Source organism: Salvelinus fontinalis, chromosome 24 (genome assembly GCF_029448725.1).
Source record: "Salvelinus fontinalis isolate EN_2023a chromosome 24, ASM2944872v1, whole genome shotgun sequence".
Taxonomy (NCBI): Eukaryota; Metazoa; Chordata; class Actinopteri; order Salmoniformes; family Salmonidae; genus Salvelinus; species Salvelinus fontinalis.
In genome coordinates, this window is record NC_074688.1 from 44,487,163 (window position 1) to 44,514,732 (window position 27,570).

Genomic DNA, 27,570 nt, shown 5'->3' on the forward strand with positions numbered 1-27,570 from the left:
AATTCAAGCCAGCTCACCGTTGGTTACCTCTCCAATTCAAGCCAGCTCACCGTTGGTTACCTCTCCAATTCAAGCCAGCTCACCGTTGGTTACCTCTCTAATTCAAGCCAGCTCACCGTTGGTTACCTCTCTAATTCAAGCCAGCTCACCGTTGGTTACCTCTCCAATTCAAGCCAGCTCACCGTTGGTTACCTCTCCAATTCAAGCCAGCTCACCGCTGGTTACCTCTCCAATTCAAGGCAGCTCACCGCTGGTTACCTCTCTAATTCAAGCCAGCTCACCGCTGGTTACCTCTCTAATTCAAGCCAGCTCACCGCTGGTTACCTCTCTAATTCAAGCCAGCTCACTGCTGGTTACCTCTCTAATTCAAGCCAGCTCACTGCTGGTTACCTCTCTAATTCAAGCCAGCTCACTGTTGGTTACCTCTCTAATTCAAGCCAGCTCACTGTTGGTTACCTCTCTAATTCAAGCCAGCTCACTGTTGGTTACCTCTCTAATTCAAGCCAGCTCACTGTTGGTTACCTCTCTAATTCAAGCCAGCTCACTGTTGGTTACCTCTCTAATTCAAGCCAGCTCACTGTTGGTTACCTCTCTAATTCAAGCCAGCTCACTGTTGGTTACCTCTCTAATTCAAGCCAGCTCACTGTTGGTTACCTCTCTAATTCAAGCCAGCTCACTGCTGGTTACCTCTCCAATTCAAGCCAGCTCACTGCTGGTTACCTCTCCAATTCAAGCCAGCTCACTGCTGGTTACCTCTCTAATTCAAGCCAGCTCACTGCTGGTTACCTCTCCAATTCAAGCCAGCTCACCGTTGGTTACCTCTCCAATTCAAGCCAGCTCACTGCTGGTTACCTCTCCAATTCAAGCCAGCTCACTGCTGGTTACCTCTCCAATTCAAGCCAGTTTTCTGCTGGTTACCTCTCTAATTCAAGCCAGCTCACCGTTGGTTACCTCTCCAATTCAAGCCAGCTCACTGTTGGTTACCTCTCTAATTCAAGCCAGCTCACTGCTGGTTACCTCTCTAATTCAAGCCAGCTCACTGCTGGTTACCTCTCTAATTCAAGCCAGTTTCAGAGTTGATGAATATTCTGCTGCCGTCTGCATATAAACAAAACAAACCCAGTTCACCAAACACTCAGAGTTTGATTAGTCACACAAACAACAGCTCTGCTGTATTTACTTACACCTTCACTGCAGGGGAGTATCGATTGAATCTTTGAATTAGAGCTTCTGTCTGACTGACTCAAGTTGGTTTCAGTCACTCCACAACTGAAGTGGACTAGTAGAGAAGAGCAGTGTTTTTCCCATGCTGGCTTACTGCCATGATAGAATACATTTTTATTTAACCTGGCTACCTTGTGTAACCTGGCTACCTTGTGTAACCTGGCTACCTTGTGTAACCTGGCTACCTTGTGTAACCTGGCTACCTTGTGTAACCTGGCTACCTTGTGTAACCTGTCTACCTTGTGTAACCTGTCTACCTTGTGTAACCTGGTTACTTTACCTGTCTACCTTGTTTAACCTGGTTACTTAACCTGGCTACCTTGTTTAACCTGGTTACTTAACCTGTCTACCTTGTTTAACCTGGTTACTTAACCTGTCTACCTTGTTTAACCTGGTTACTTTACCTGTCTACCTTGTTTAACCTGGTTACTTAACCTGTCTACCTTGTTTAACCTGGTTACTTAACCTGGCTACCTTGTTTAACCTGGTTGCTTAACCTGTCTACCTTGTGTAACCTGGTTACTTAACCGGGTTACCGTGTGATTAAAATACTTATTTCAAGAGAGACCTGGATAGAATCCAAAAAGCCTCAGTTTGACTGGATATAAGGTTCAGGACTAAGTCTCGTCCAGGCAGTCAGTCAGTAGACCTACAGCCAGCGTAATAACTGAACACAGAAAGGACCTGAACCTGTAGAGTCACACACAATACAGCTTTCTTTATACCACTGATCACACACCTCTTTCACAACACATCTCACAATGACAAATATGTAGGACAGAGTCAATGGAGGGAAGGATAGCTAACTGGGGACTATTTAGCCTGCTGCCTGTGTGCCTGACAGGAGAGCCTCGGACTCTACTCTTCTAGAAGGTGTTAGGTTCCATCCACCCACTGGAGAGACAGCATTGCTATGGAAACATTGCCTTGGTTTCACAGAGAGCGAGAGAGAGAAAGTGCGAGAACGGAGGGAAAAAAAAGTGAAGTGATTAAAATTTTGTGTGGGAAGAGCAGGGGAGGAGTGGCCGTGGGGAGGAGTGGGGAGGAGGGGCGGAGTGGAGGAGTGGCCGTGGGGAGGAGTGGCCGTGGGGAGGAGTGGCCGTGGGGAGGAGTGGCCGTGGGGAGGAGTGGCCGTGGGGAGGAGTGGCCGTGGGGAGGAGTGGCCGTGGGGAGGAGTGGCCGTGGGGAGGAGTGGCCGTGGGGAGGAGTGGCCGTGGGGAGGAGTGGCCGTGGGGAGGAGTGGCCGTGGGGAGGAGTGGTGAGGAGGAGTGGTGGGGAGAAGTGGCCGTGGGGAGGAGTGGCCGTGGGGAGGAGTGGCCGTGGGGAGGAGTGGTGAGGAGGAGTGGCCGTGGGGAGGAGTGGCCGTGGGGAGGAGTGGTGAGGAGGAGTAGCCGTGGGGAGGAGTGGCCGTGGGGAGGAGTGGCCGTGGGGAGGAGTGGCCGTGGGGAGGAGTGGCCGTGGGGAGGAGTGGCCGTGGGGAGGAGTGGTGAGGAGGAGTGGTGAGGAGGAGTGGTGAGGAGGAGTGGTGAGGAGGAGTGGTGAGGAGGAGTGGCCGTGGGGAGGAGTGGCCGTGGGGAGGAGTGGCCGTGGGGAGGAGTGGTGAGGAGGAGTGGTGAGGAGGAGTGGTGAGGAGGAGTGGCCGTGGGGAGGAGTGGTGAGGAGGTGGGGCAGTGGGGAGGAGTGGAGGTGGGGAAGTGGGGAGGAGTGGAGGTGGGGAGGTGGGGCAGTGGGGAGGAGTGGAGGTGGGGAGGAGTGGAGGAGTGGCCGTGGGGAGGAGTGGTGAGGAGGTGGGGCAGTGGGGAGGAGTGGTGAGGAGGTGGGGCAGTGGGGAGGAGTGGAGGAGTGGCCGTGGGGAGGAGTGGTGAGGAGGAGTGGCCGTGGGGAGGAGTGGTGAGGAGGTGGGGCAGTGGGGAGGAGTGGAGGTGGGGAGGAGTGGCCGTGGGGAGGAGTGGTGAGGAGGTGGGGCAGTGGGGAGGAGTGGAGGTGAGGCAGTGGGGAGGAGTGGAGGAGTGGCCGTGGTTAGGAGTGGTGAGGAGGTGGGGCAGTGAGGAGGTGGGGCAGTGGGGAGGAGTGGAGGAGTGGCCGTGGGGAGGAGTGGTGAGGAGGTGGGGCAGTGGGGAGGAGTGGCCGTGGGGAGGAGTGGTGAGGAGGTGGGGCAGTGGGGAGGAGTGGAGGTGAGGAGGAGTGGAGGTGGGGCAGTGGCGGTGAGGAGATGGGGAGGAGTGGAGGTGGGGCAGTCGGAGGAGTAGGAGGGGATCGCGTCCGACCTGGATGACATGGTGAGGAGTGTGTCCCGGAGAGCCCAGGCTCCCCTCTGTCACGGACAGATCAGTCCTGGCTATGACAACACTAGGGCAACTGGGTCCTGGACTTCCTGACGGGCCGCCCCCAGGTGGTGAGGGTAGGTAACAACATCTCCACTCCGCTGATCCTCAACACTGGGGCCCCACAAGGGTGTGTTCTCAGCCCTCTCCAGTACTCCCTGTTGACCCATGACTGCGTGGCCAAGCACGCCTCCAACTCAATCATCAAGTTTGCAGACGACACTACAGTGGTAGGCTTGATTATCAACAACAACGAGACGGCCTACAGCGAGGAGGTGAGGGCCCTCGGAGTGTGGTGTCAGGAAAATAACCTCACACTCAACATCAACAAAACAAAGGAGATGATCGTGGACTTCAGGAAACAGCAGAGGGAGCACCCCCCTATCCACATCGACGGGTCAGTAGTGGAGAGGGTGTAAAGTTTTAAGTTCCTCGGCGTACACATCACGGACAAACTGAATTGGTCCACCCACACAGACAGCGTGGTGAAGAACACGCAGCAGCGCCTCTTCAACCTCAGGAGGCTGAAGAAATTTGGCTTGTCACCAAAAGCACTCACAAACTTCTTCAGATGCACAATCGAGGGCATCCTGTTGGGCTGTATCACCGCCTGGTTCGGCAACTGCTTCGCCCACAACCGTAAAGCTCTCCAGAGGGTAGTGCGGTCTGCACGACGCATCACCGGGGGCAAACTACCTGCCCTCCAGGACACCTACACCACCCGATGTCACAGGAAGGCCATAAAGTTCATCAAGGACAACAACCACCCGAGCCACTGCTTGTTCACCCCGCTATCATCCAGAAGGCGAGGTCAGTACAGGTGCATCAAAGCAGGGACCGAGAGACAGCTTATATCTAAAGGCCATCAGACTGTTAAACAGCCATCACTAACACTGAGTCGCTGCTGCCAACATACAGACTCAAATCTCTAGCCACTTTAATAATTAAAAATTGGATGTAATAAATGTATCACTAGTCACTTTAAACAAATCCACTTTATATAATGTTTACATACCCTACATTACTCATCTCATATGTATATACTGTACTCTATATCATCTACTGCATCTTGCCTATGCCGTTCGGCCGTCACTCATCCATATATCTTTATGTACATATTTTTATTCATTCCTTTACACTTGTGTGTGTATAAGGTAGAAGTTGTGGAATTGTTAGGTTAGATTACTCGTTGGTTATTACTGCATTGTAGGAACTAGAAGCACAAGCATTTCGCTACACTCGCATTAACATCTGCTAACCATGGGTTTGTGACAAAGAACATTTTGATTTGATTTGAAAAAGGGGAGCCATTTGGTAAGCACATTCAATCTGTCTGGGTCTCTCTCACCCCCTCTCTCACATGGACAGACATTTAAAAAACCTTTCCAGAAGGCTGATATAAATACAGAAGAAGCAGCTGCCAACAAGATGACAAAGCAAATATGTACAAAGATAAGAGCTGCGTAGACGACATCCTTGTCTACAGTCAGAGAGCGTAGGGGGGAAAGTCTGCCCAACATCCTTTACTACAGTCAGAGAGCGTAGGGGGAAGTCTGCCCAACATCATTTTCTACAGTCAGAGAGCGTAGGGGGGGAAAGTCTGCCCAACATCATGTTCTACAGTCAGAGAGCGTAGGGGGAAGTCTGCCCAACATCATTTTCTACAGTCAGAGAGCGTAAGGGGAAGTCTGCCCAACATCCTGTTCTACAGTCAGAGAGCGTAGGGGGAAAGTCTGCCCAACATCATTTACTACAGTCAGAGAGCGTAAGGGGAAAGTCTGCCCAACATCATTTACTACAGTCAGAGAGCGTAGGGGGGGAGAAAGTCTGCCCAACATCCTGTTCTACAGTCAGAGAGCGTAGGGGGGAAAGTCTGCCCAACATCCTGTTCTACAGTCAGAGAGCGTAAGGGGAAGTCTGCCCAACATCCTTTACTACAGTCAGAGAGCGTAGGGGGGAAAGTCTGCCCAACATCCTTTACTACAGTCAGAGAGCGTAGGGGGGGAAGTCTGCCCAACATCCTTTACTACAGTCAGAGAGCGTAGGGGGAAAGTCTGCCCAACATCCTTTACTACAGTCAGAGAGCGTAGGGGGAAAGTCTGCCCAACATCCTTTACTACAGTCAGAGAGCGTAAGGGGAAAGTCTGCCCAACATCCTTTACTACAGTCAGAGAGCGTAGGGGGGGAAGTCTGCCCAACATCCTTTACTACAGTCAGAGAGCGTAGGGGGGAAAGTCTGCCCAACATCCTTTACTACAGTCAGAGAGCGTAGGGGGAAAGTCTGCCCAACATCATGTTCTACAGTCAGAGAGCGTAGGGGGGAAAGTCTGCCCAACATCCTTTACTACAGTCAGAGAGCGTAGGGGAAAGTCTGCCCAACATCCTTTACTACAGTCAGAGAGCGTAGGGGAAAGTCTGCCCAACATCCTTTACTACAGTCAGAGAGCGTAGGGGAAAGTCTGCCCAACATCCTTTACTACAGTCAGAGAGCGTAAGGGGAAGTCTGCCCAACATCATGTTCTACAGTCAGAGAGCGTAAGGGGAAAGTCTGCCCAACATCCTGTTCTACAGTCAGAGAGCGTAAGGGGAAAGTCTGCCCAACATCCTTTACTACAGTCAGAGAGCGTAAGGGGAAAGTCTGCCCAACATCCTTTACTACAGTCAGAGAGCGTAAGGGTAAAGTCTGCCCAACATCCTGTTCTACAGTCAGAGAGCGTAGGGGGGAAGTCTGCCCAACATCATTTACTACAGTCAGAGAGCGTAGGGGGAAGTCTGCCCAACATCCTTTACTACAGTCAGAGAGCGTAGGGGGGAAGTCTGCCCAACATCCTTTACTACAGTCAGAGAGCGTAAGGGGAAGTCTGCCCAACATCCTTTACTACAGTCAGAGAGCGTAGGGGGAAAGTCTGCCCAACATCATGTTCTACAGTCAGAGAGCGTAGGGGGAAGTCTGCCCAACATCCTTTACTACAGTCAGAGAGCGTAGGGGGGAAAGTCTGCCCAACATCCTTTACTACAGTCAGAGAGCGTAGGGGGGAAAGTCTGCCCAACATCCTTTACTACAGTCAGAGAGCGTAGGGGGAAAGTCTGCCCAACATCCTGTTCTACAGTCAGAGAGCGTAGGGGGGGGAAGTCTGCCCAACATCCTTTACTACAGTCAGAGAGCGTAAGGGGAAAGTCTGCCAAACATCCTTTTCTACAGTCAGAGAGCGTAGGGGTGGGGGGGGGAAAGTCTGCCCAACATCCTGTTCTACAGTCAGAGAGCGTAAGGGGAAAGTCTGCCCAACATCCTTTACTACAGTCAGAGAGCGTAAGGGGGAAGTCTGCCCAACATCCTTTACTACAGTCAGAGAGCGTAAGGGGGAAGTCTGCCCAACATCCTTTACTACAGTCAGAGAGCGTAAGGGTAAAGTCTGCCCAACATCCTGTTCTACAGTCAGAGAGCGTAGGGGGGAAGTCTGCCCAACATCCTTTACTACAGTCAGAGAGCGTAGGGGGGAAGTCTGCCCAACATCCTTTACTACAGTCAGAGAGCGTAGGGGGGGAAGTCTGCCCAACATCCTTTACTACAGTCAGAGAGCGTAGGGGGGAAGTCTGCCCAACATCCTTTACTACAGTCAGAGAGCGTAGGGGGAAGTCTGCCCAACATCATGTCTACAGTCAGAGAGTGTAGGGGGGAAAGTCCCCCCAACATCCTTTACTACAGTCAGAGAGCGTAGGGGGAAAGTCTGCCCAACATCCTTTACTACAGTCAGAGAGCGTAGGGGGGAAAGTCTGCCCAACATCATTTACTACAGTCAGAGAGCGTAGGGGGGAAAGTCTCCCCAACATCCTTTACTACAGTCAGAGAGCGTAGGGGGGAAAGTCTGCCCAACATCATTTACTACAGTCAGAGAGCGTAGGGGGAAAGTCTGCCCAACATCCTTTACTACAGTCAGAGAGCGTAAGGGGAAGTCTGCCCAACATCATTTTCTACAGTCAGAGAGCGTAGGGGGGAAAGTCTGCCCAACATCATGTTCTACAGTCAGAGAGCGTAGGGGGAAAGTCTGCCCAACATCATTTACTACAGTCAGAGAGCGTAGGGGGAAAGTCTGCCCAACATCATGTTCTACAGTCAGAGAGCGTAGGGGGAAAGTCTGCCCAACATCATTTTCTACAGTCAGAGAGCGTAGGGGGAAAGTCTGCCCAACATCATGTTCTACAGTCAGAGAGCGTAGGGGGAAAGTCTGCCCAACATCATGTTCTACAGTCAGAGAGCGTAGGGGGAAAGTCTGCCCAACATCATGTTCTACAGTCAGAGAGCGTAGGGGGAAAGTCTGCCCAACATCATTTTCTACAGTCAGAGAGCGTAGGGGGGAAAGTCTGCCCAACATCCTGTTCTACAGTCAGAGAGCGTAGGGGGAAAGTCTGCCCAACATCCTTTACTACAGTCAGAGAGCGTAAGGGGAAGTCTGCCCAACATCATTTTCTACAGTCAGAGAGCGTAGGTGGGGGAGAAAGTCTGCCCAACATCCTTGTCTAAACTTTATCGAACAAAATATACATGTATTGTGTAACATGAAGTACTATGAGTGTCATCTGATGAAGATGAAAGGTTAGTGATTAATTTTCTCTATTTCTGCTTTTTGTGACTCCTCTCTTTGGCTGGAAAAATGGCTGTGTTTTTCTGTGACTAGGCACTGACCTAACATAATCGCATGATGTGCTTTCGTCGTAAAGCCTTTTTGAAATCGGACACTGTGCTAGGATTAACAAGTGTTTAAAATGGTGTATAATACTTGTATGTTTAAGGAATTTTAATTATGAGATTTCTGTTGTTTGAATTTGGCGCCCTGCACTTTCACTGTCAAGTCGATCTCGTTAACGGGATCTCAGCCATAAGAAGTTAAACCCCACACCTCTCAGACACAGGCCTACAGGACTAAACCAGTGGTACAGAAATCCCTTAATTTACCAGGGTCTATTATTCAGAGCGCTGATCTAGGATCTTTCCATATTATCTTATTCGCTGTAATCTTAAAAAAGGTACTGATCCGAGATCTGCACTCCTACGCTGAGACGCTTTGTGGGCCCAGATCTAGCCAGTGATTAACAGTACGGTTAACACCATGTCGTTCCCTACAGCAGGGGTGTCAAACTCATTTCCCCCCCGCGGGCCGCAAATCGGTCTTCACAGAGGTCCTGAAGGCTGCACATCAAAAAGATGTTAAAAATTTCACACCAACATTTTGCGATCCTCAGAGCCCTTGTGAGACCATATGCTGACACATGCACATGTGGCCTGGTGGAGGTCATTTTGCAGGGCTCTGGCAGTGCTCCTCCTGCTCAAAGGCGGAGGTAGCGGTCCTGCTGCTGGGTTGTTGCCCTCCTACGGCCTCCTCCACGTCTCCTGATGTACTGGCCTGTCTCCTGGTAGCGCCTCCATGCTCTGGACACTACGCTGACAGACACAGCAAACCTTCTTGCCACAGCTCGCATTGATGTGCCATCCTGGATGAGCTGCACTACCTGAGCGACTTGTGTGGGTTGTAGACTCTGTCTCATGCTACCACTAGAGTGAGAGCACCGCCAGCATTCAAAAGTGACCAAAACATCAGCCAGGAAGCATAGGAACTGAGAAGTGGTCTGTGGTCACCACCTGCAGAATCACTCCTTTATTGGGGGTGTCTTGCTAATTGCCTATAATTTCCACCTTTTGTCTATTCCATTTGCACAACAGCATGTGAAATGTATTGTCAATCAGTGTTGCTTCCTAAGTGTACAGTTTGATTTCACAGAAGTATGATTGACTTGGAGTTACATTGTGTTGTTTAAGTGTTCCCTTTATTTTTTTGAGCAGTGTATATTATACAGACTGGAATTATGCACCTCGTTTCAAACCATGAACCTGGGAGAAAACTTGTGATGCTGGTGCAGGACACGCAGTCTAACAAAGTGTCACGTTCCTGACCTATTTATGTTAGTTTTTGTGTGTTAGTTGGTCAGGACGTGAGGTTGGGTGGGCATTCTATGTTATCTGTTTCTATGTTGGTTTTGGTTTGCCTGGTATGGCTCTTGATTAGAGGCAGGTGGTTTGCGTTTGCCTCTAATTAAGAGTCATATTTAGGTAGGGCATTCTCACTGTTTGTTTGTGGGTGATTGTCTCCTGTGTCCGTATGTTATGTTCGTACCACATAGGACTGTAGCGTTTGTTTGTTTCGTTTTCGTTTCGATGTCGTCTGTTACCTGTACGTAAGTTTATGTTTAGTTATGTAAGTTTATGTTCAGGTCTCGTCAACGTCGTTTTGTTATTTTGTAGTTTGGAAAGTGTTTTGTTTCGTTTCGTGTGCCATCGTAATTTATAATAAAGATGGCTTATTTCCCTGAGCCTGCGTTTTGGTCTGAAGATCCTTCTCTCCTCACCTCTTCCGAGGATGAGGAGAGCGTCACCCGTTACACAAAGTTAATTATAGGCTAGCCAATTAGGGACTACAGATGACTTATCAAGCCGGTCATCGAATAGGCTAGCCAATTAGATTTTGAAATATAATTTGCATAATTAGTAGGCTGACTCATGCGCACCTTTTATAATATTTCCCTTCGTGTTGTACGACGTGCCCGGCTCCGTCCTCTATTGTCGATTCACTCCTTCCTCGCTTCCAACAGTTAACTGAAATGTTTTGTTGTCCTGATCATCATCATTGTAATGACACGCTTGAATAATATAGGACTAGAATAAGATGCAGATGGCTTTCTAGTCTCTTTGTGAAGATTGAATGGCGACAAGTCTGAACATATAAACAGCTATATAGCCTACCGCCATCCTGCGTTCTCTCTTCTTTCAGGCTCCACGGCTGTGGCCATGAGTTCTATGGGCTTCTGTATTTAACATTCAGCAAACAAGAGCTTGCTTCCCTCTTCCAAGTCTATTAGTATAAGAAATGCTAAAAAAAAAAATATGTTTTTCCAGCAAGCTATTCTAGTCTTGCTTTTCCTACTTCTCCAAGAGCAAACACGTTGGTTTTTTTTTAAAGGAGAAAGGCCAAATGTGAATTGTGCAAGAGAAAGTAACACGCTTATGCATAGCCTATCATTCATTAGCTAAATATCAAGGCTAATAACTGCACTGAATTTATAATTTAAAAATATATATAAGATGACCCCTGAAAGCCAGATGGAGATATGTAAATTACACACACACACGTAGTCCTTATATCACTGTATCATAGCGACCACTATGGAAATAAGTCTGATTTTATTGTGCAATATTACTTAAAATTATGTGTGTGTACAGTTGAAGACGGAAGTTTACATACACCTTAGCGAAATACATTTTAAACTCAGTTTTTCACAATTCCTGACATTTATTTCTAGTAAAAATTCTCTGTTTTAGGTCAGTTAGGAGCCCTACTTTATTTTAACAATGTGAAATATCAGAATAATAGTAGAGAGAATGATTTATTTCAGCTTTTATTTCTTTCATCACATTCCCAGTGGGTCAGAAGCTTACATGCATTCAATTGGTATTTGGTAGCATTGCCATTTTGCCACAACTTTGGAAGTATGCTTGGGGTCATTGTCCATTTGGAAGACCCATGTGCAACCAAGCTTTAACTTCCTGACTGATATCTTGAGATGTTGCTTCAATATATCCACATCATTTTCCTGCCTCATGATGCCATCTATTTTGTGAAGTGGACCAGTCCCTCCTGCAGCAAAGCACCCCCACAACATGATGCTGCCACCCCCATGCTTCACGGTTGGGATGGTGTTCTTCGGCTTGCAAGCATCCCCCTTTTTCCTCCAAACATAACAATGGTCATTATGCCCAAACAGTTCCATTTTTGTTTCATCAGACCAGAGGACATTTCTCCAAAAAGTACGATCTTTGTCCCCATGTGCAGTTGCAAACCGTAGTCTGGCTATTTTTATGGCGATTTTGGAGCAGTGGCTTCTTCCTTGCTGAGCGGCCTTTCAGGTTATGTCAATATAGGACTTGTTTTACTGTGGAAAAATATACTTTTGTACCTGTTTCCTCCAGCATCTTCACAAGGTCTTTTGCTGTTGTTCTGGGATTGATTTGCACTTTTTGCACCAAAGTACGTTCATCTCTAAGTGACAGAACACGTCTCCTTCCTGAGCGGTATGACGGCTGCGTGGTCCCATGGTGTTTAAACTTGCATACTATTGTTTGTACAGATGAACGTGGTACCTTCAGGCGTTTGGAAATTGCTCCCAAGGATGAAGGGTCTACAAATTATTTTCTGAGGTCTTAGCTGATTTCTTTTGATTTTCCCATGATGTCAAGCAAAGAGGCACTGAGTTTGAAGGTAGACCTTAAAATACATCCACAGGTACACCTCCAATTGACTCAAATGATGTCAATTAGCCTATCAGAAGCTTCTAAAGCCATGACATCATTTTCTGGAATTTTCCAAGCTGTTTAAAGGCACAGTCAACTTAGTGTATGTAAACTTCTGACCCACTGGAATTGTGATACAGTGAATTATAAAGTGAAATAATCTGTCTGTAAACAATTTTGGGAAAAACGACTTGTGTCATGCACAAAGTAGATGTCCTAAACAACTTGCCAAAGCTATAGTTGGTTAACAAGAAATTTGTGGAGTGGTTGAAAAACGAGTTTAAATGACACCAACCTAAGTGTATGTAAACTTCCGACTTCAACTGTAAGAATTTTTTTTTTTTTAAACTGACAAATAAAATCAAACCGCGCAGCGGCAATTTGATTAACGGAGAGAGACATCCGTTACAAAACACGAAAAAGTTGAATGACATTCAGAGATTGTCAAGCCAAGCCTTCTATACTGGGTAAGACTACCAGGTAGGGAGGCATGTGTTTTCTGTTTGTCCAGATTGTCAAGCCAAGACTTCTATACTGGGTAAGACTACCAGGTAGGGAGGCATGTGTTTTCTGTTTGTCCAGATTGACATAGTCGATTGATTGTGGAGTTGAAAACACAAACCATGATATTTAAGTGCCTAAAGACGTTTTGTTTATTGGTTGTGTGGTGCATTGGCATAGAAACCTGTTGGTGGAAAATGTTTGGCATATATTTTAAACAAAAAAAAAATATGGCATCAAAAAGTTGCAAATCTGATTCTCCCCTAGCTGATTATTTTCTGCAACCGGCTCCGATTGTGAATTATTAAAGAGGCAAGCAGAGCGAGCTTGTCTGTGGTGGACTGCGTGCCATCGACCAGAGGCAAGCAGAGTGAGCTTGTCTGTGGTGGACTGCGTGCCATCGACAAGAGGCAAGCAGAGTGAGCTTGTCTGTGGTGGACTGCGTGCCATCGACAAGAGGCAAGCAGAGTGAGCTTGTCTGTGGTGGACTGCGTGCCATCGACAAGAGGCAAGCAGAGTGAGCTTGTCTGTGGTGGACTGCGTGCCATCGACCAGAGGCAAGCAGAGTGAGCTTGTCTGTGGTGGACTGCGTGCCATCGACAAGAGGCAAGCAGAGTGAGCTTGTCTGTGGTGGACTGATAGCCATCGACCAGAGGCAAGCAGAGTGAGCTTGTCTGTGGTGGACTGCGTGCCATCGACCAGAGGCAAGCAGAGTGAGCTCGTCTGTGGTGGACTGCGTGCCACCGACCAGAGGCAAGCAGAGTGAGCTCGTCTGTGGTGGACTGCGTGCCATCGACCAGAGGCAAGCAGAGTGAGCTCGTCTGTGGTGGACTGCGTGCCACCGACCAGAGGCAAGCAGAGTGAGCTCGTCTGTGGTGGACTGCGTGCCATCGACCAGAGGCAAGCAGAGTGAGCTCGTCTGTGGTGGACTGCGTGCCATCGAACACGCCACAAAAGCAAGCTGAAGTGGCAAAATTCCATACCCACTTTTACAAACATAGGGTAGTTACAGTTGTTAAATTGTGGTCGTAAACGTTATTGAGTTAATTCTATGAGGTGGAGGGTGTTCGATTTATTTTACAGAACAAGGGGAGGGATCAAGTGAAAATAAAAATGCAGCAAAAAAAGAAACGTCCCTTTTTCATGACCCTGTCTTTCAACGATAATTCGTAAAAATTCAAATAACTTCACAGATCTTCATTGTAAAGGGTTTAAACACTGTTTCCCATGCTTGTTCAATGAACCATAAACAATTAATGAACATGCACCTGTGGAACGGTCGTTAAGACACTAACAGCTTACAGACGGTAGGTAATTAAGGTCACAGTTATGAAAACTTAGGACACAAGGGGCCTTTCTACTGACTCTGAAAAACACCAAAAGAAAGATGCCTAGGGTCCCTGCTCATCTGCGTGAACGTACCTTAGGCATGCTGCAAGGACGCATGAGGACTGCAGATGTGGCCAGGGCAATAAATTGCAATGTCCGTACTGTGAGACGCCTAAGACAGCGCTACAGGGAGACAGGACGGACAGCTGATCACCCTCACAGTGGCAGACCACGTAAAACAACACCTGCACAGGATCGGTATATCCGAACATCACACCTGCGGGACAGGTACAGGATGGCAACAACAACTGCCCGAGTTACACCAGGAACGCACAATCCCTCCATCAGTGCTCAGACTGTCCGCAATAGGCTGAGAGAGGCTGGACTGAGGGCTTGTAGGCCTGTTGTAAGGCAGGTCCTCACCAGACATCACCGGCAACAACGTCGCCTATGGGCACAAACCCACAGTCGCTGGACCAGACAGGACCGGCAAAAAGTGCTCTTCACTGACGAGACTCGGTTTTGTCTCACCAGGGGTGATGGTCGGATTCGCATTTATCGTCGAAGGAATGAGTGTTACACCGAGGCCTGTACTCTGGAGCGGGATTGATTTGGAGGTGGAGGGTCCGTCATGGTCTGGGGCGGTGTGTCACAGCATCATCGGACTGAGCTTGTTGTCCATTGCAGGCAATCTCAAGGCTGTGCGTTACAGGGAAGACATCCTCCTCCCTCATGTGGTACCCTTCCTGCAGGCTCATCCTGGCATGACCCTCCAGCATGACAATGCCACCAGCCATACTGCTCGTTCTGTGAGTGATTTCCTGCAAGACAGGAATGTCAGTGTTCTGCAATGGCCAGCGACGAGCCCGGATCTCAATCCCATTGAGCACGTCTGGGACATGTTGGATCGGAGGGTGAGGGCTAGGGCCATTCCCCCCAGAAATTCCCCCCCATCAAATCCAAGATGGCGTAGCAGTAAGACGTCCTTTGTCCTCGTCTTGTCCCGTGTATATATATTTTATATATTTTTCTTCGCATATCTTTTTATATATATTTTTTTTCTTCTTAAAAACTCAACTTCAAAACACTCTCCTGCAACCCACCTCACCAAGTGTGGTGCGGATCTGTTTTTTTTTCCTCAAAAGTATTATTCACCTCGTATCCGAAATCTACAACAGAAGCTAGCCAGAAGTTAGCCACAAGCTAACGTTAGTAGTTCAGCTAACCACAGATAGCGCTCATCAGCTATCCTTTAGCTCGGAAAACTATTCAGACCAGAGCATACCAGACCTATTTTCTCTCCATATCCCCGGATTTTTACCTCAAGCTCTGGACATTTACACCTGGATCTTGCAGCTAACTAGCTGCTATCCGAGTGACTATTGGCTAACATCAATTCCGGAGCAAACACCAATTATCCCGGAGCTAGCCAGCTGAAGAGTTCCATCAGCCACTCCTGGGCTACAATCACCTATCCGGACCCGTTTTACTGCCGTTGCGGAGCCCCACCGGGCCTTCACGACTGGGATACCGACGTTATCTGCCCGAGGGAGTTATTCAACTGGCCCCTCCATCGCGACGTAACCTGAACGCCCATATGCTAACTGCGGCCCGCTAATCGTTAGCTGTCTTGAGCATATCGGCTGCTATCTGAACAGGTCTATCGAACAATCTTCTTAGGCCACTATAACTATTTTGACAATTGGATTGGTCCCCTCTACCACACGGAACCCCACTAATCTACCGACGGAAATTCACGGCGTGGCTAAAAACAGACCTCCATCTTCTGCTAGCTTGCTACCCATGACTAGCTGTCTGAATCACGAAGCTAGCACCAGTTAGCAAACACAATTTGACAATTCACAACCTCTCTTTCGCCATCGCCATCCGGCTTGGATTCTCTGTCGACACGACCACGCCTGGTCTGCAGACGAATACCCCATCCGCTGTGCCCTCAACCGGCCTCCGTCTGAGCAGACCCCCTCCGTCTGAGCAGACCACCCCCCGGGCTACTAACTTTAAACGCCGCGGGCTAGCTTAGTGGAGGCCTCACTGCTCCATCTACGGCTGCCCCCTGGACACTATGATCACTTGGCTACATAGCTGATGCCTGCTTGACTGTCCATTAATTCACGGTACTCCATTCCGTTTATTTGTGTTTTATCTGTCGGCTCTGTGCTTTAACTCAGGATCTGTGTGTAGTTAATCCGACCCTCTCTGCCTAGTCGTCGCCATTTTTACCTGCTGTTGCTGTGTTAGCTGACTAGCTGCTGTTATCTCACCTGTTGTTTTAGCTAGCTCTCCCAATCAAGACCTGCAATCACTTTATGCCTTATTGTATGTCTTTCTCAAATATCAATATGCCTTGCATACTGTTGTTCAGGCTAGTTATCATTGTTTTGGTTTGCAATGGACCCCGTAGTTCCACTCTCCGTACCTCTGATACCTCCTTTGTCCCACCCCCCACACATGCGGTGACCTCACCCATTGAGACCAGCATGTCCAGAGATACAACCTCTCTTATCATCACCCAGTGCCTGGGCTTGCCTCCGCTGTACCCGTGCCCCACCATACCCTGGTCTGAATCTATTCTACCACGCCCATAAATCTGCTCCTTTTATTCCTTGTCCCCAACGCTCTAGGCGACCAGTTTTGATAGCCTTTAGCCGCACCCTCATCCTACTACTCCTCTGTTCCTCGGGTGATGTGGAGGTTAACCCAGGCCCTGCATGTCCCCAGTCACCCTCATTTGTTGACTTCTGTGATCGAAAAAGCCTTGGCCTCATGCATGTCAACATCAGAAGCCTCCTCCCTAAGTTTGCCTTACTCACCGCTTTAGCACACTCTGCCAACCCTGATGTCCTTGCCGTGTCCGAATCCTGGCTTAGGAAGGCCACCAAAAATTCAGAGATTTCCATACCCAACTATAACACTTTCCGTCAAGATAGAACTGCCAAAGGGGGAGGAGTTGCAATCTACTGCAGAGATAGCCTGCAAAGTTCTGTCATACTCTCCAGGTCTATGCCCAAACAGTTTGAACTTCTAATTTTAAAAATTAATCTCTCCAGAAATAAGTCTCTCACTGTTGCCGCCTGCTACCGACCCCCCTCAGCTCCCAGCTGTGCCCTGGACACCGTCTGTGAATTGATCGCTCCCCATCTAGCTTCAGAGTTTGTTCTGTTAGGTGACCTAAACTGGGATATGCTTAACACCCCGGCAGTCCTACAATCTAAGCTTGATGCCCTCAATCTCACTCAAATCATCAAGGAACCCACCAGGTACAACCCTAAATCCGTAAACATGGGCACCCTAATAGACATTATCCTGACCAACTTGCCCTCCAAATACACCTCTGCTGTCTTCAATCAAGATCTCAGCGATCACTGCCTCATTGCCTGTATCCGCCACGGATCCGTGGCCAAACGACCACCCCTCATCACTGTCAAACGCTCCCTAAAACACTTCTGCGAGCAGGCCTTTCTAATCGACCTGGCCCGGGTACCCTGGAAGGATATTGACCTCATCCCGTCAGTTGAGGATGCCTGGTCATTCTTTAAAAGTTACTTCCTCACCATATTAGACAAGCATGCTCCGTTCAAAAAATGCAGAACCAAGAACAGATATAGCCCTTGGTTCACTCCAGACCTGACTGCCCTCGACCAGCACAAAAACATCCTGTGGCGAACTGCAATAGCATCAGAGAGCCCCCGCGATATGCAACTGTTCAGGGAAATCAGGAACCAATACACGCAGTCAGTCAGGAAAGCAAAGGCCAGCTTTTTCAAGCAGAAATTTGCATCCAAAAAGTTCTGGGACACTGTAAAGTCCATGGAAAACAAGAGCACCTCCTCCCAGCTGCCCACTTCACTGAGGCTAGGTAACACGGTCACCACTGATAAGTCCGTGATAATCGAAAACTTCAACAAACATTTCTCAATGGCTGGCCATGCCTTCCTCCTGGCGACTCCAACCTTGGCCAACAGCCCCGCCCCCTCCCCGCTGCTACTCGCCCAAGCCTCCCCAGCTTCTCCTTTACCCATATCCAGATAGCAGATGTTCTGAAAGAGCTGGAAAACCTGGACCCATACAAATCAGCTGGGCTTGACAATCTGGACCCCTATTTCTGAAACTGTCCGCCGCCATTGTCGCACTACCTATTACCAGCCTGTTCAACCTCTCCTTCGTATCATCTGAGATCCCCAAGGATTGGAAAGCTGCCGCGGTCATCCCCCTCTTCAAAGGGGGAGACACCCTGGACCCAAACTGTTACAGACCTATATCCATCCTGCCCTGCCTATCTAAGGTCTTCGAAAGCCAAGTCAACAAACAGATCACTGACCATCTCGAATCCCACCGTACCTTCTCCGCTGTGCAATCCGGTTTCCGAGCCGGTCACGGGTGCACCTCAGCCACGCTCAAGGTACTAAACGATGTCATAACCGCCATCGATAAAAGACATTACTGTGCAGCCGTCTTCATCGACCTGGCCAAGGCTTTCGACTCTGTCAATCACCATATTCTTATCGGCAGACTCAGTAGCCTCGGTTTTTCTAATGACTGCCTTGCCTGGTTCACCAACAACTTTGCAGACAGAGTTCAGTGTGTCAAATCGGAGGGCATATTGTCCGGTCCTCTGGCAGTCTCTGTGGGGGTACCACAGGGTTCAATTCTCGGGCCGACTCTTTTCTCTGTATACATCAATGATGTTGCTCTTGCTGCGGGCGATTCCCTGATCCACCTCTATGCAGACGACACCATTCTGTATACTTCCGGCCCTTCCTTGGACACTGTGCTATCTAACCCTCCAAACGAGCTTCAATGCCATACAACACTCCTTCCGTGGCCTCCAACTGCTCTTAAACGCTAGTAAAACCAAATGCATGCTTTTCAACCATTCGCTGCCTGCACCCGCACGCCCGACTAGCATCACCACCCTGGACGGTTCCGACATAGAATATGTGGACATCTATAAGTACCTAGGTGTCTGGCTAGACTGCAAACTCTCCTTCCAGACTCATATCAAACATCTCCAATCCAAAATCAAATCTAGAGTCGGCTTTCTATTCCGCAACAAAGCCTCCTTCACTCACGCCGCCAAACTTACCCTAGTAAAACTGACTATCCTACCGATCCACGACTTCGGCGATGTCATCTACAAAATAGCTTCCAATACTCTACTCAGCAAACTGGATGCAGTTTATCACAGTGCCATCCGTTTTGTTACTAAAGCACCTTATACGACCCACCACTGCGACCTGTATGCCCTAGTCGGCTGGCCCTCGCTACATGTTCGTCGTCAGACCCACTGGCTCCAGGTCATCTACAAGGCTATGCTAGGTAAAGTGCCGCCTTATCTCAGTTCACTGGTCACGATGGCTACACCCACCCGTAGCACGCGCTCCAGCAGGTGTATCTCACTGATCATCCCTAAAGCCAAAACCTAATTTGGACGCCTTTCCTTCCAGTTCTCTGCTGCCTGCGACTGGAACGAATTGCAAAAATCTCTGAAGTTGGAGACTTTTATCTCCCTCAACAACTTTAAAAATCTGCTATCCGAGCAGCTAACCGATCGCTGCAGCTGTACATAGTCCATCTGTAAACTACCCACCCAATTTACCTACCTCACCCCCCATACTGCTTTTATTTATTTACTTTTCTGCTATTTTGCACACCAGTATCTCTTCTTGCACATGATCATCTGATGATTTATCACTCCAGTGTTAATCTGCTAAATTGTAATTACTCGATTTATTGCCTACCTCATGCCTTTTGCACACATTGTATATAGATTCTCTTTTTTTTCTACCATGTTATTGACTTGTTTATTGTTTACTCCATGTGTAACTCTGTGTTGTTGTCTGTTCACACTGCTATGCTTTATCTTGGCCAGGTCGCAGTTGCAAATGAGAACTTGTTCTCAACTAGCCTACCTGGTTAAATAAAGGTGAAATAAAAATAAAAAATGTCCGGGAACTTGCAGGTGCCTTGTTGGAACAGTGGGGTAACATTTCACAGCAAGAACTGGCAAATCTGTTGCAGTTCATGAGGAAAAATGCAGTACTTAATGCAGCTGGTGGCCACACCAGTTACTTTTGATTTTAACCCTTTGTTCAGGGACACATTATTCCATTTCTGTTAGTCACACGTCAGTGGAACTTGTTCAGTTTATGTCTCAGTTGTTGAATCTTGTTATGGTCATACAAATATTTACACGTTAAGTTTGCTGAAAATAAACACAGTTGACAGTGAGAGGATGTTTCTTTTTTTGCTGAGTTAATGTATTAAGTTTAAATGACACCTTGAGTTGGACCCGCCCCTCCCCCACAGGACCATGCCTCAGGACTACCTGGCCTGATGACTCCTTGCTGTCCCCAGCCCACCTGGTCTTGCTGCTGCTCCAGTTTCAACTGTTCTGCCTGCGGCTAAGGAACCCTGACCTGGTCACCAGATGTGCTACCTTGTCCCGGATCTGCTGTTTTGGACTCTCTCTCTACCGCACCTGCTGTCTCTAACTCTGAATGATCGGCTATGAAAAGCCAACTGACATTTACTCCTGAGGTGCTGACCTGTTCCACCCTTTACAACCACTGTGATTATTTTCATCTGACCCTGCTGGTCATATATGAACGTTTGAACATCTTGGCCATGTACTGTTATAATCTCTACCGGCACAGCCGGAAGAAGACTGGCCACCCCTCATAGCCTGGTTCCTCTCTAGGTTTCTTCCTAGGTTCCTGCCTTTCTAGGGAGTTTTTCCTAGCCACCGTGCTTCTACATCTGCATTGCTTGCTGTTTGGGGTTTTAGGCTGGGTTTCTGTACAGCACTTTGTGATCACTATTAGTACGAACAAACACTATTACTAGTACTAACTATTACTAGTACTAACTATCACTATTACTAGTACTAACGATCACTATTACTAGTACTAACGATCACTATTACTAGTACTAACGATCACTATTACTAGTACTAACGATCACTATTACTAGTACTAACGATCACTATTACTAGTACTAACGATCACTATTACTAGTACTAACGATCACTATTACTAGTACTAACGATCACTATTACTAGTACTAACGATCACAATTACTAGTACTAACGATCACTATTACTAGTACTAACGATCACTATTACAGTACTAACGATCACTATAACTAACGTTACAGAGAGATCAAGGTTTATGAAAGCTTTTAGGAAAACATTACAGTGGTATTATACCTACAGCTCAAGTGTCAGAAGGGGATTAACACAGCCAAGGTTTAGTTCCCTAAACAAGCCCAGGCAGTAAACATAGGTACAAGTTTTACAACCTCGAGAGTTCAGAGGGACACATCCTAAGTCCAGTTAAAACACAACTATAGATAGTACATCTCTACTCTATCACAGTACCAGCTGGGGTCCAGTATTCAGGGACTACACATTATAGAATAGAATGTGACAGTACCAGCTGGGGTCCAGTATTCAGGGCCTACACATTATAGAATGTAACAGAATGTGACAGTACCTGCTGGGGTCCAGTATTCAGGGCCTACACATTATAGAATATAATAGAATGTGACAGTACCAGCTGGGGTCCAGTATTCAGGGCCTACACATTATAGAATGTAATAGAATGTGACCGTACCAGCTGGGGTCCAGTATTCAGGGCCTACACATTATAGAATATAATAGAATGTGACAGTACCTGCTGGGGCCCAGTATTCAGGGCCTACACATTATAGAATAGAATGTGACAGTACCAGCTGGGGTCCAGTATTCAGGGCCTACACATTATAGAATATAATAGTACCTGCTGGGGTCCAGTATTCAGGGCCTACACATTATAGAATGTACTAGAATGTGACAGTACCAGCTGGGGTCCAGTATTCAGGGCCTACACATTATAGAATATAATAGAATGTGACAGTACCTGCTGGGGTCCAGTATTCAGGGCCTACACATTTTGGAATAGAATGTGACAGTACCAGCTGGGGCCCAGTATTCAGGGCCTACACATTATAGAATATAATAGAATGTGACAGTACCTGCTGGGGCCCAGTATTCAGGGCCTACACATTATAGAATAGAATGTGACAGTACCAGCTGGGGCCCAGTATTCAGGGCCTACACATTATAGAATATAATAGAATGTGACCGTACCTGCTGGGGTCCAGTATTCAGGGCCTACACATTATAGAATGTAACAGTACCAGCTGGGGTCCAGTATTCAGGGCCTACACATTATAGAATGTAACAGTACCAGCTGGGGCCCAGTATTCAGGGCCTACACATTATAGAATGTAATAGAATGTGACAGTACCTGCTGGGGTCCAGTATTCAGGGCCTACACATTATAGAATAGAATGTGACAGTACCAGCTGGGGCCCAGTATTCAGGGCCTACACATTATAGAATGTGACCGTACCAGCTGGGGTCCAGTATTCAGGGCCTACACATTATAGAATATAATAGAATGTGACCGTACCTGCTGGGGTCCAGTATTCAGGGCCTACACATTATAGAATGTAACAGTACCTGCTGGGGTCCAGTATTCAGGGCCTACACATTATAGAATATAATAGAATGTGACAATACCAGCTGGGGTCCAGTATTCAGGGCCTACACATTATAGAATATAATAGAATGTGACAGTACCAGCTGGGGTCCAGTATTCAGGGCCTACACATTATAGAATGTAATAGAATGTGACAGTACCAGCTGGGGTCCAGTATTCAGGGCCTACACATTATAGAATATAATAGAATGTGACAGTACCAGCTGGGGTCCAGTATTCAGGGCCTACACATTATAGAATGTGACAGTACCAGCTGGGGTCCAGTATTCAGGGCCTACAAATTATAGAATATAATAGAATGTGACAGTACCAGCTGGGGTCCAGTATTCAGGGCCTACACATTATAGAATGTAATAGAATGTGGCCGTACCTGCTGGGGTCCCTCTCCGTTGACCATGGCAGGGGGAGGCGAGGCGAGGAGCGGGAGGTCGGGGCTGAGTATCTGGCCGGACTCCAGTGGGGGGGTGTGGTCTGCCATGACTCCCTCATTCACAACACCGACCAGGCACTCCAAGCTCCTGGAACACAACGGACAGTCATCACAATGATGGTACGGACGTACGGACGGAAACCATTCACAACAGCGACCAGGCACTCCAAGTTCCTGGAACACAACGGACAGTTATCACAACGATGGTACGGACGTACGGAATCCATTCACAACACCGACCAGGCACTCCAAGCTCCTGGAACACAACGGACAGTCATCACAACGATGGTACGGACGTACGGACGGAAACCATTCACAACACCGACCAGGCACTCCAAGCTCCTGGAACACAAAGAACAGTCATCACAACGATGGCACGGACGTACGGACGGAAACCATTCACAACACCGACCAGGCACTCCAAGCTCCTGGAACACAACGGACAGTCATCACAACGATGGCACGGACGTACGGACGGAAACCATTCACAACACCGACCAGGCACTCCAAGCTCCTGGAACACAACGGACAGTCATCACAACGATGGCACGGACGGAAACCATTCACAACACCGACCAGGCACTCCAAGCTCCTGGAACACAACGGACAGTCATCACAACGATGGCACGGACGTACGGACGGAAACCATTCACAACACCGACCAGGCACACCAAGCTCCTGGAACACAACGGACAGTCATCACAACGATGGTACGGACGTACGGACGGAAACCATTCACAACACCGACCAGGCACTCCAAGCTCCTGGAACACAACGGACAGTCATCACAACGATGGCACGGACGTACGGACGGAAACCATTCACAACACCGACCAGGCACTCCAAGCTCCTGGAACACAACGGACAGTCATCACAACGATGGCACGGACGTACGGACGGAAACCATTCACAACAGCGACCAGGCACTCCAAGCTCCTGGAACACAACGGACAGTCATCACAATGATGGTACGGACGTACGGACGGAAACCATTCACAAAGACGTGAGCCTAGAAACACTACCGCTGTGCATGTCCTTTGACAGACGCCGCTCTTAACAAATAAAAAAGGCTTTTGACTCGCAGCACATTAAAGTTTCCCCGAACGCAAAAATAATAAGTAACAAATGGCACCCTATCCCCTACATAGGACCCTACGGACCCTGGTCTACAGTAGTACCCTTTATAGTAGGGAAGACCGCAATTAGTCGACTGCTTGGTTGATAAGCTGTTGATCGACCAAGATTATAGTCGAGCAGTAGCACACACATAACATACACACACACACACACACACACACACACACACACACACATAACATACACACACACACACACACACACACACACAGGCGCCCATCTCAGTGAACAAATCCATTGCGGAGGCCTAGACTAATACTTTACGTCGGAAGCTCCATATGGGCGGGTGTGACAATATCGCAGAGCTTCCGGAGTCATGCGGAGGCCAAATCGAACGAGGTGCCAAGCCCCTCCTTAATGGTGTAACAATGCGGCGGGCTCTGTATAGCTCCCCGTTGACAAGATTGGTTGACGGTAGGCGGGTAGGCACATCCTGTATAAAACACAAACTCACTTCCTAAATTTCTTCACAACAGCTCTGTGCTGCTCTGCCGAAACGCAAGATTGTATTAATGCCCTGAATTCTGCATCACTGTAAATACTGCACGGCCAACGCAGAAGTCGAATTGACCACGCAGCACCCAGATGTACAATGCACTTCTCTCTTCCCACCAATTTGTGCACATTCATTGTTTCATAACTTCATTGTGTGAATCGTTTGCATTTGATCGTTAGTGTCTATCACTTTCCCCATTACACATAATCACCAGTAGTACATTTAGCCTTCTCATCCACAATGTTCGTTGCTTTGGTTATGGTCACTTATTTTAACGCATTCAGTATTATTATTCCAGTCTTACATCCTCCTTTTCAGAGTGGACACTTTGTTTGCAGAGCGCACAACCTATGCTGCTACACTAGTGAAAAACAAGTTAATTTCATTCCATTTATGAGTTTTGTCAATTCAATTGAGTCATTATCTTGTGTTTGGAGCGCTCCTGTCGACTTTGAGTAAGGACACGCACCTGATTACACATAGAAGCAGGCCTGTAGGCTACCTGGCCCTGCTTACACATAGAAGCAGGCCTATAGGCTACCTGGCCCTGCTTACACATAGAAGCAGGCCTGTAGGCTACCTGGCCCTGCTTACACATAGATGCAGGCCTATAGGCTACCTGGCCCTGCTTACACATAGAAGCAGGCCTGTAGGCTACCTGGCCCCGCTTACACATAGAAGCAGGCCTATAGGCTACCTGGCCCCGCTTACACATAGAAGCAGGCCTATAGGCTACCTGGCCCTGCTTACACATAGAAGCAGGTCTATAGGCTACCTGGCCCTGCTTACACATAGAAGCAGGTCTATAGGCTACCTGGCCCTGCTTACACATAGAAGCAGGCCTATAGGCTACCTGGCCCTGCTTACACATAGAAGCAGGCCTATAGGCTACCTGGCCCTGCTTACACATAGAAGCAGGCCTATAGGCTACCTGGCCCTGCTTACACATAGAAGCAGGCCTATAGGCTACCTGGCCCTGCTTACACATAGAAGCAGGCCTATAGGCTACCTGGCCCTGCTTACACATAGATGCAGGCCTATAGGCTACCTGGCCCTGCTTACACATAGAAGCAGGCCTGTAGGCTACCTGGCCCGATTACACATAGAAGCAGGCCTGTAGGCTACCTGGCCCCGCTTACACATAGAAGCAGGCCTATAGGCTACCTGGCCCCGCTTACACATAGAAGCAGGCCTATAGGCTACCTGGCCCTGCTTACACATAGAAGCAGGTCTATAGGCTACCTGGCCCTGCTTACACATAGAAGCAGGCCTTTTGGCTACCTGGCCTGATTACACATAGAAGCAGGCCTATAGGCTACCTGCCCCTGCTTACGCATAGAAGCAGGTCTATAGGCTACCTGGCCCTGCTTACGCATAGAAGCAGATCTATAGGCTACCTGGCCCTGCTTACGCATAGAAGCAGGCCTGTAGGCTACCTGGCCCCGCTTACACATAGAAGCAGGCCTATAGGCTACCTGGCCCGACTACACATAGAAGCAGGCCTATAGGCTACCTGGCCAATCTCACAGTATTTCTGATTGGTTTAACGCACCACCACCAATGACCTGCGGAGCTCATTGTTCCTTTATCCCAACAAAGTCTGTTTTTACATCCATTGATAATTACAACAGTAACATAAAATATTTGAACGATCTTTCAAGCACACACAGACACCTTTCAATAACCCATTATTTTTTTCACACCTTTATTTAAGCAGGTAGGCTAGTTGAGAACAAGTTCTCACTTACAACTGCGACCTGGCCAAGATAAAGCAAAGCAGTGCGATAAAAACAACAGTTACACATGGGATAAACAAAACATACACTCAATAACACAATAGGGGGAAAAAGTATATATATATACACACAGTGTGTGCAAATGAGGTAAGATAAGGGAGGTAAGGCAAAAAATAGGCCATAGTGGCGAAATAATTACAATTTAGCAATTGAACACTGGAGTGATAGAGACTGGAGTGATAGATGTGCAGAAGATGAATGTGCAAGTAGAGATAATGGGGTGCAAAGGAGCAAGAAAATGTAAATATTAGTATGGGAATGAGGTAGTTGGATGGGCTATTTACAGATGGGCTATGTACAGGTGCAGTGATCTATGAGCTGCTCTGACAGCTGGTGCTTAAAGTTAGAGGGGGAGATATGAGTCTCCAGCGTCAGTGATTTTTGCAGTTCGTTCCAGTCATTGGCAGCAGAGAACTGGAAGGAAAGACGACCAAAGGAGGAATTGGCTTTGGGGGTGACCAGTAAAATATACCTGCTGTAGCGCGTGCTATGGGTGGGTGCTGCTATGGTGACCAGTGAGCTGAGATAAGGCGGGGCTTTACCTAGCAAAGACTTTACCTAGCAAAGACCAGTGGGTTTGGCGACGAATATGAAGCGAGGGCCAGCCAACGAGAGCATACAGGTTGCAGTGGTGGATGGTATATGGGGCTTTGGTGACAAAACGGATGGCACTGTGATAAGACTGCATCCAATTTGTTGAGTAGAGTGTTGGAGGCTATTTAGTAAATTACATCGCCGAAGTCAAGGATCGGTAAGATAGTTAGTTTTATGAGGGTATGTTTGGCATCATGAGTGAAGGATGCTTTGTTGCGAAATAGGAAGCCGATTCTAGATTTCATTTTGGATTGGAGATGCTTATTGAGTCTGGAAGGAGAGTTTACAGTCTAACCAGACACCTAGGTATTTGTAGTTGTCCACATATTCTAAGTCAGAACCGTCCAGAGTAGTGATGCTGGACGGGCGGGCAGGTGTGGACAGCGATTGGTTGAAGAGCACACATTTAGTTTTACATTTAAGAGCAGTCGGAGGCCACGGAAGGAGTGTTGTATGACATTGAAGCTCGTTTGGAGGTTTGTTAACACAGTGTCCAAAGAAGTGCCAGAAGTATACAGAATGGAGTCGTCTGCGTAGAGATGGATCAGAGAATCACCAGCAGCAAGAGCGACATCATTGATGTATACAGAGAAAAAAAGAGACGGCCCGAGAATTGAACCCTGTGGCACACCCAGAGAGACTGCCAGAGGTCCGGACAACAGGCCCTCCGATTTGACACACTGAACTCTATCAGAGAAGTAGTTGGTGAACCAGGCGAGGCAGTCATTTGAGAAACCAAGGCTGTTGAGTCTGCCGATAAGAATGTGGTGTTTGACAGAGTCTAAAGCCTTGGACAGGTTAATGAATACAGCCGCACAGTATTGTCTCTTATCGATG

The 27,570-nt window shown here is 48.0% G+C and overlaps 1 protein-coding gene across 2 annotated transcripts in view; it reads right to left on the bottom strand.

Moving 5' to 3' along the window:
- The window catches only part of fndc3a (fibronectin type III domain containing 3A), a 197,957-nt gene that overhangs the window by 158,002 nt on the left and 12,385 nt on the right, over nucleotides 1–27,570 (bottom strand). For both annotated transcript variants that reach the window (XM_055880773.1, XM_055880772.1), the window contains exon 2: nucleotides 22,651–22,798. In XM_055880773.1, the coding sequence (XP_055736748.1) occupies nucleotides 22,651–22,758 (108 nt within the window). In that variant the 5' untranslated portion in view covers nucleotides 22,759–22,798. The remainder of the gene's footprint in view (nucleotides 1–22,650; nucleotides 22,799–27,570) is intronic.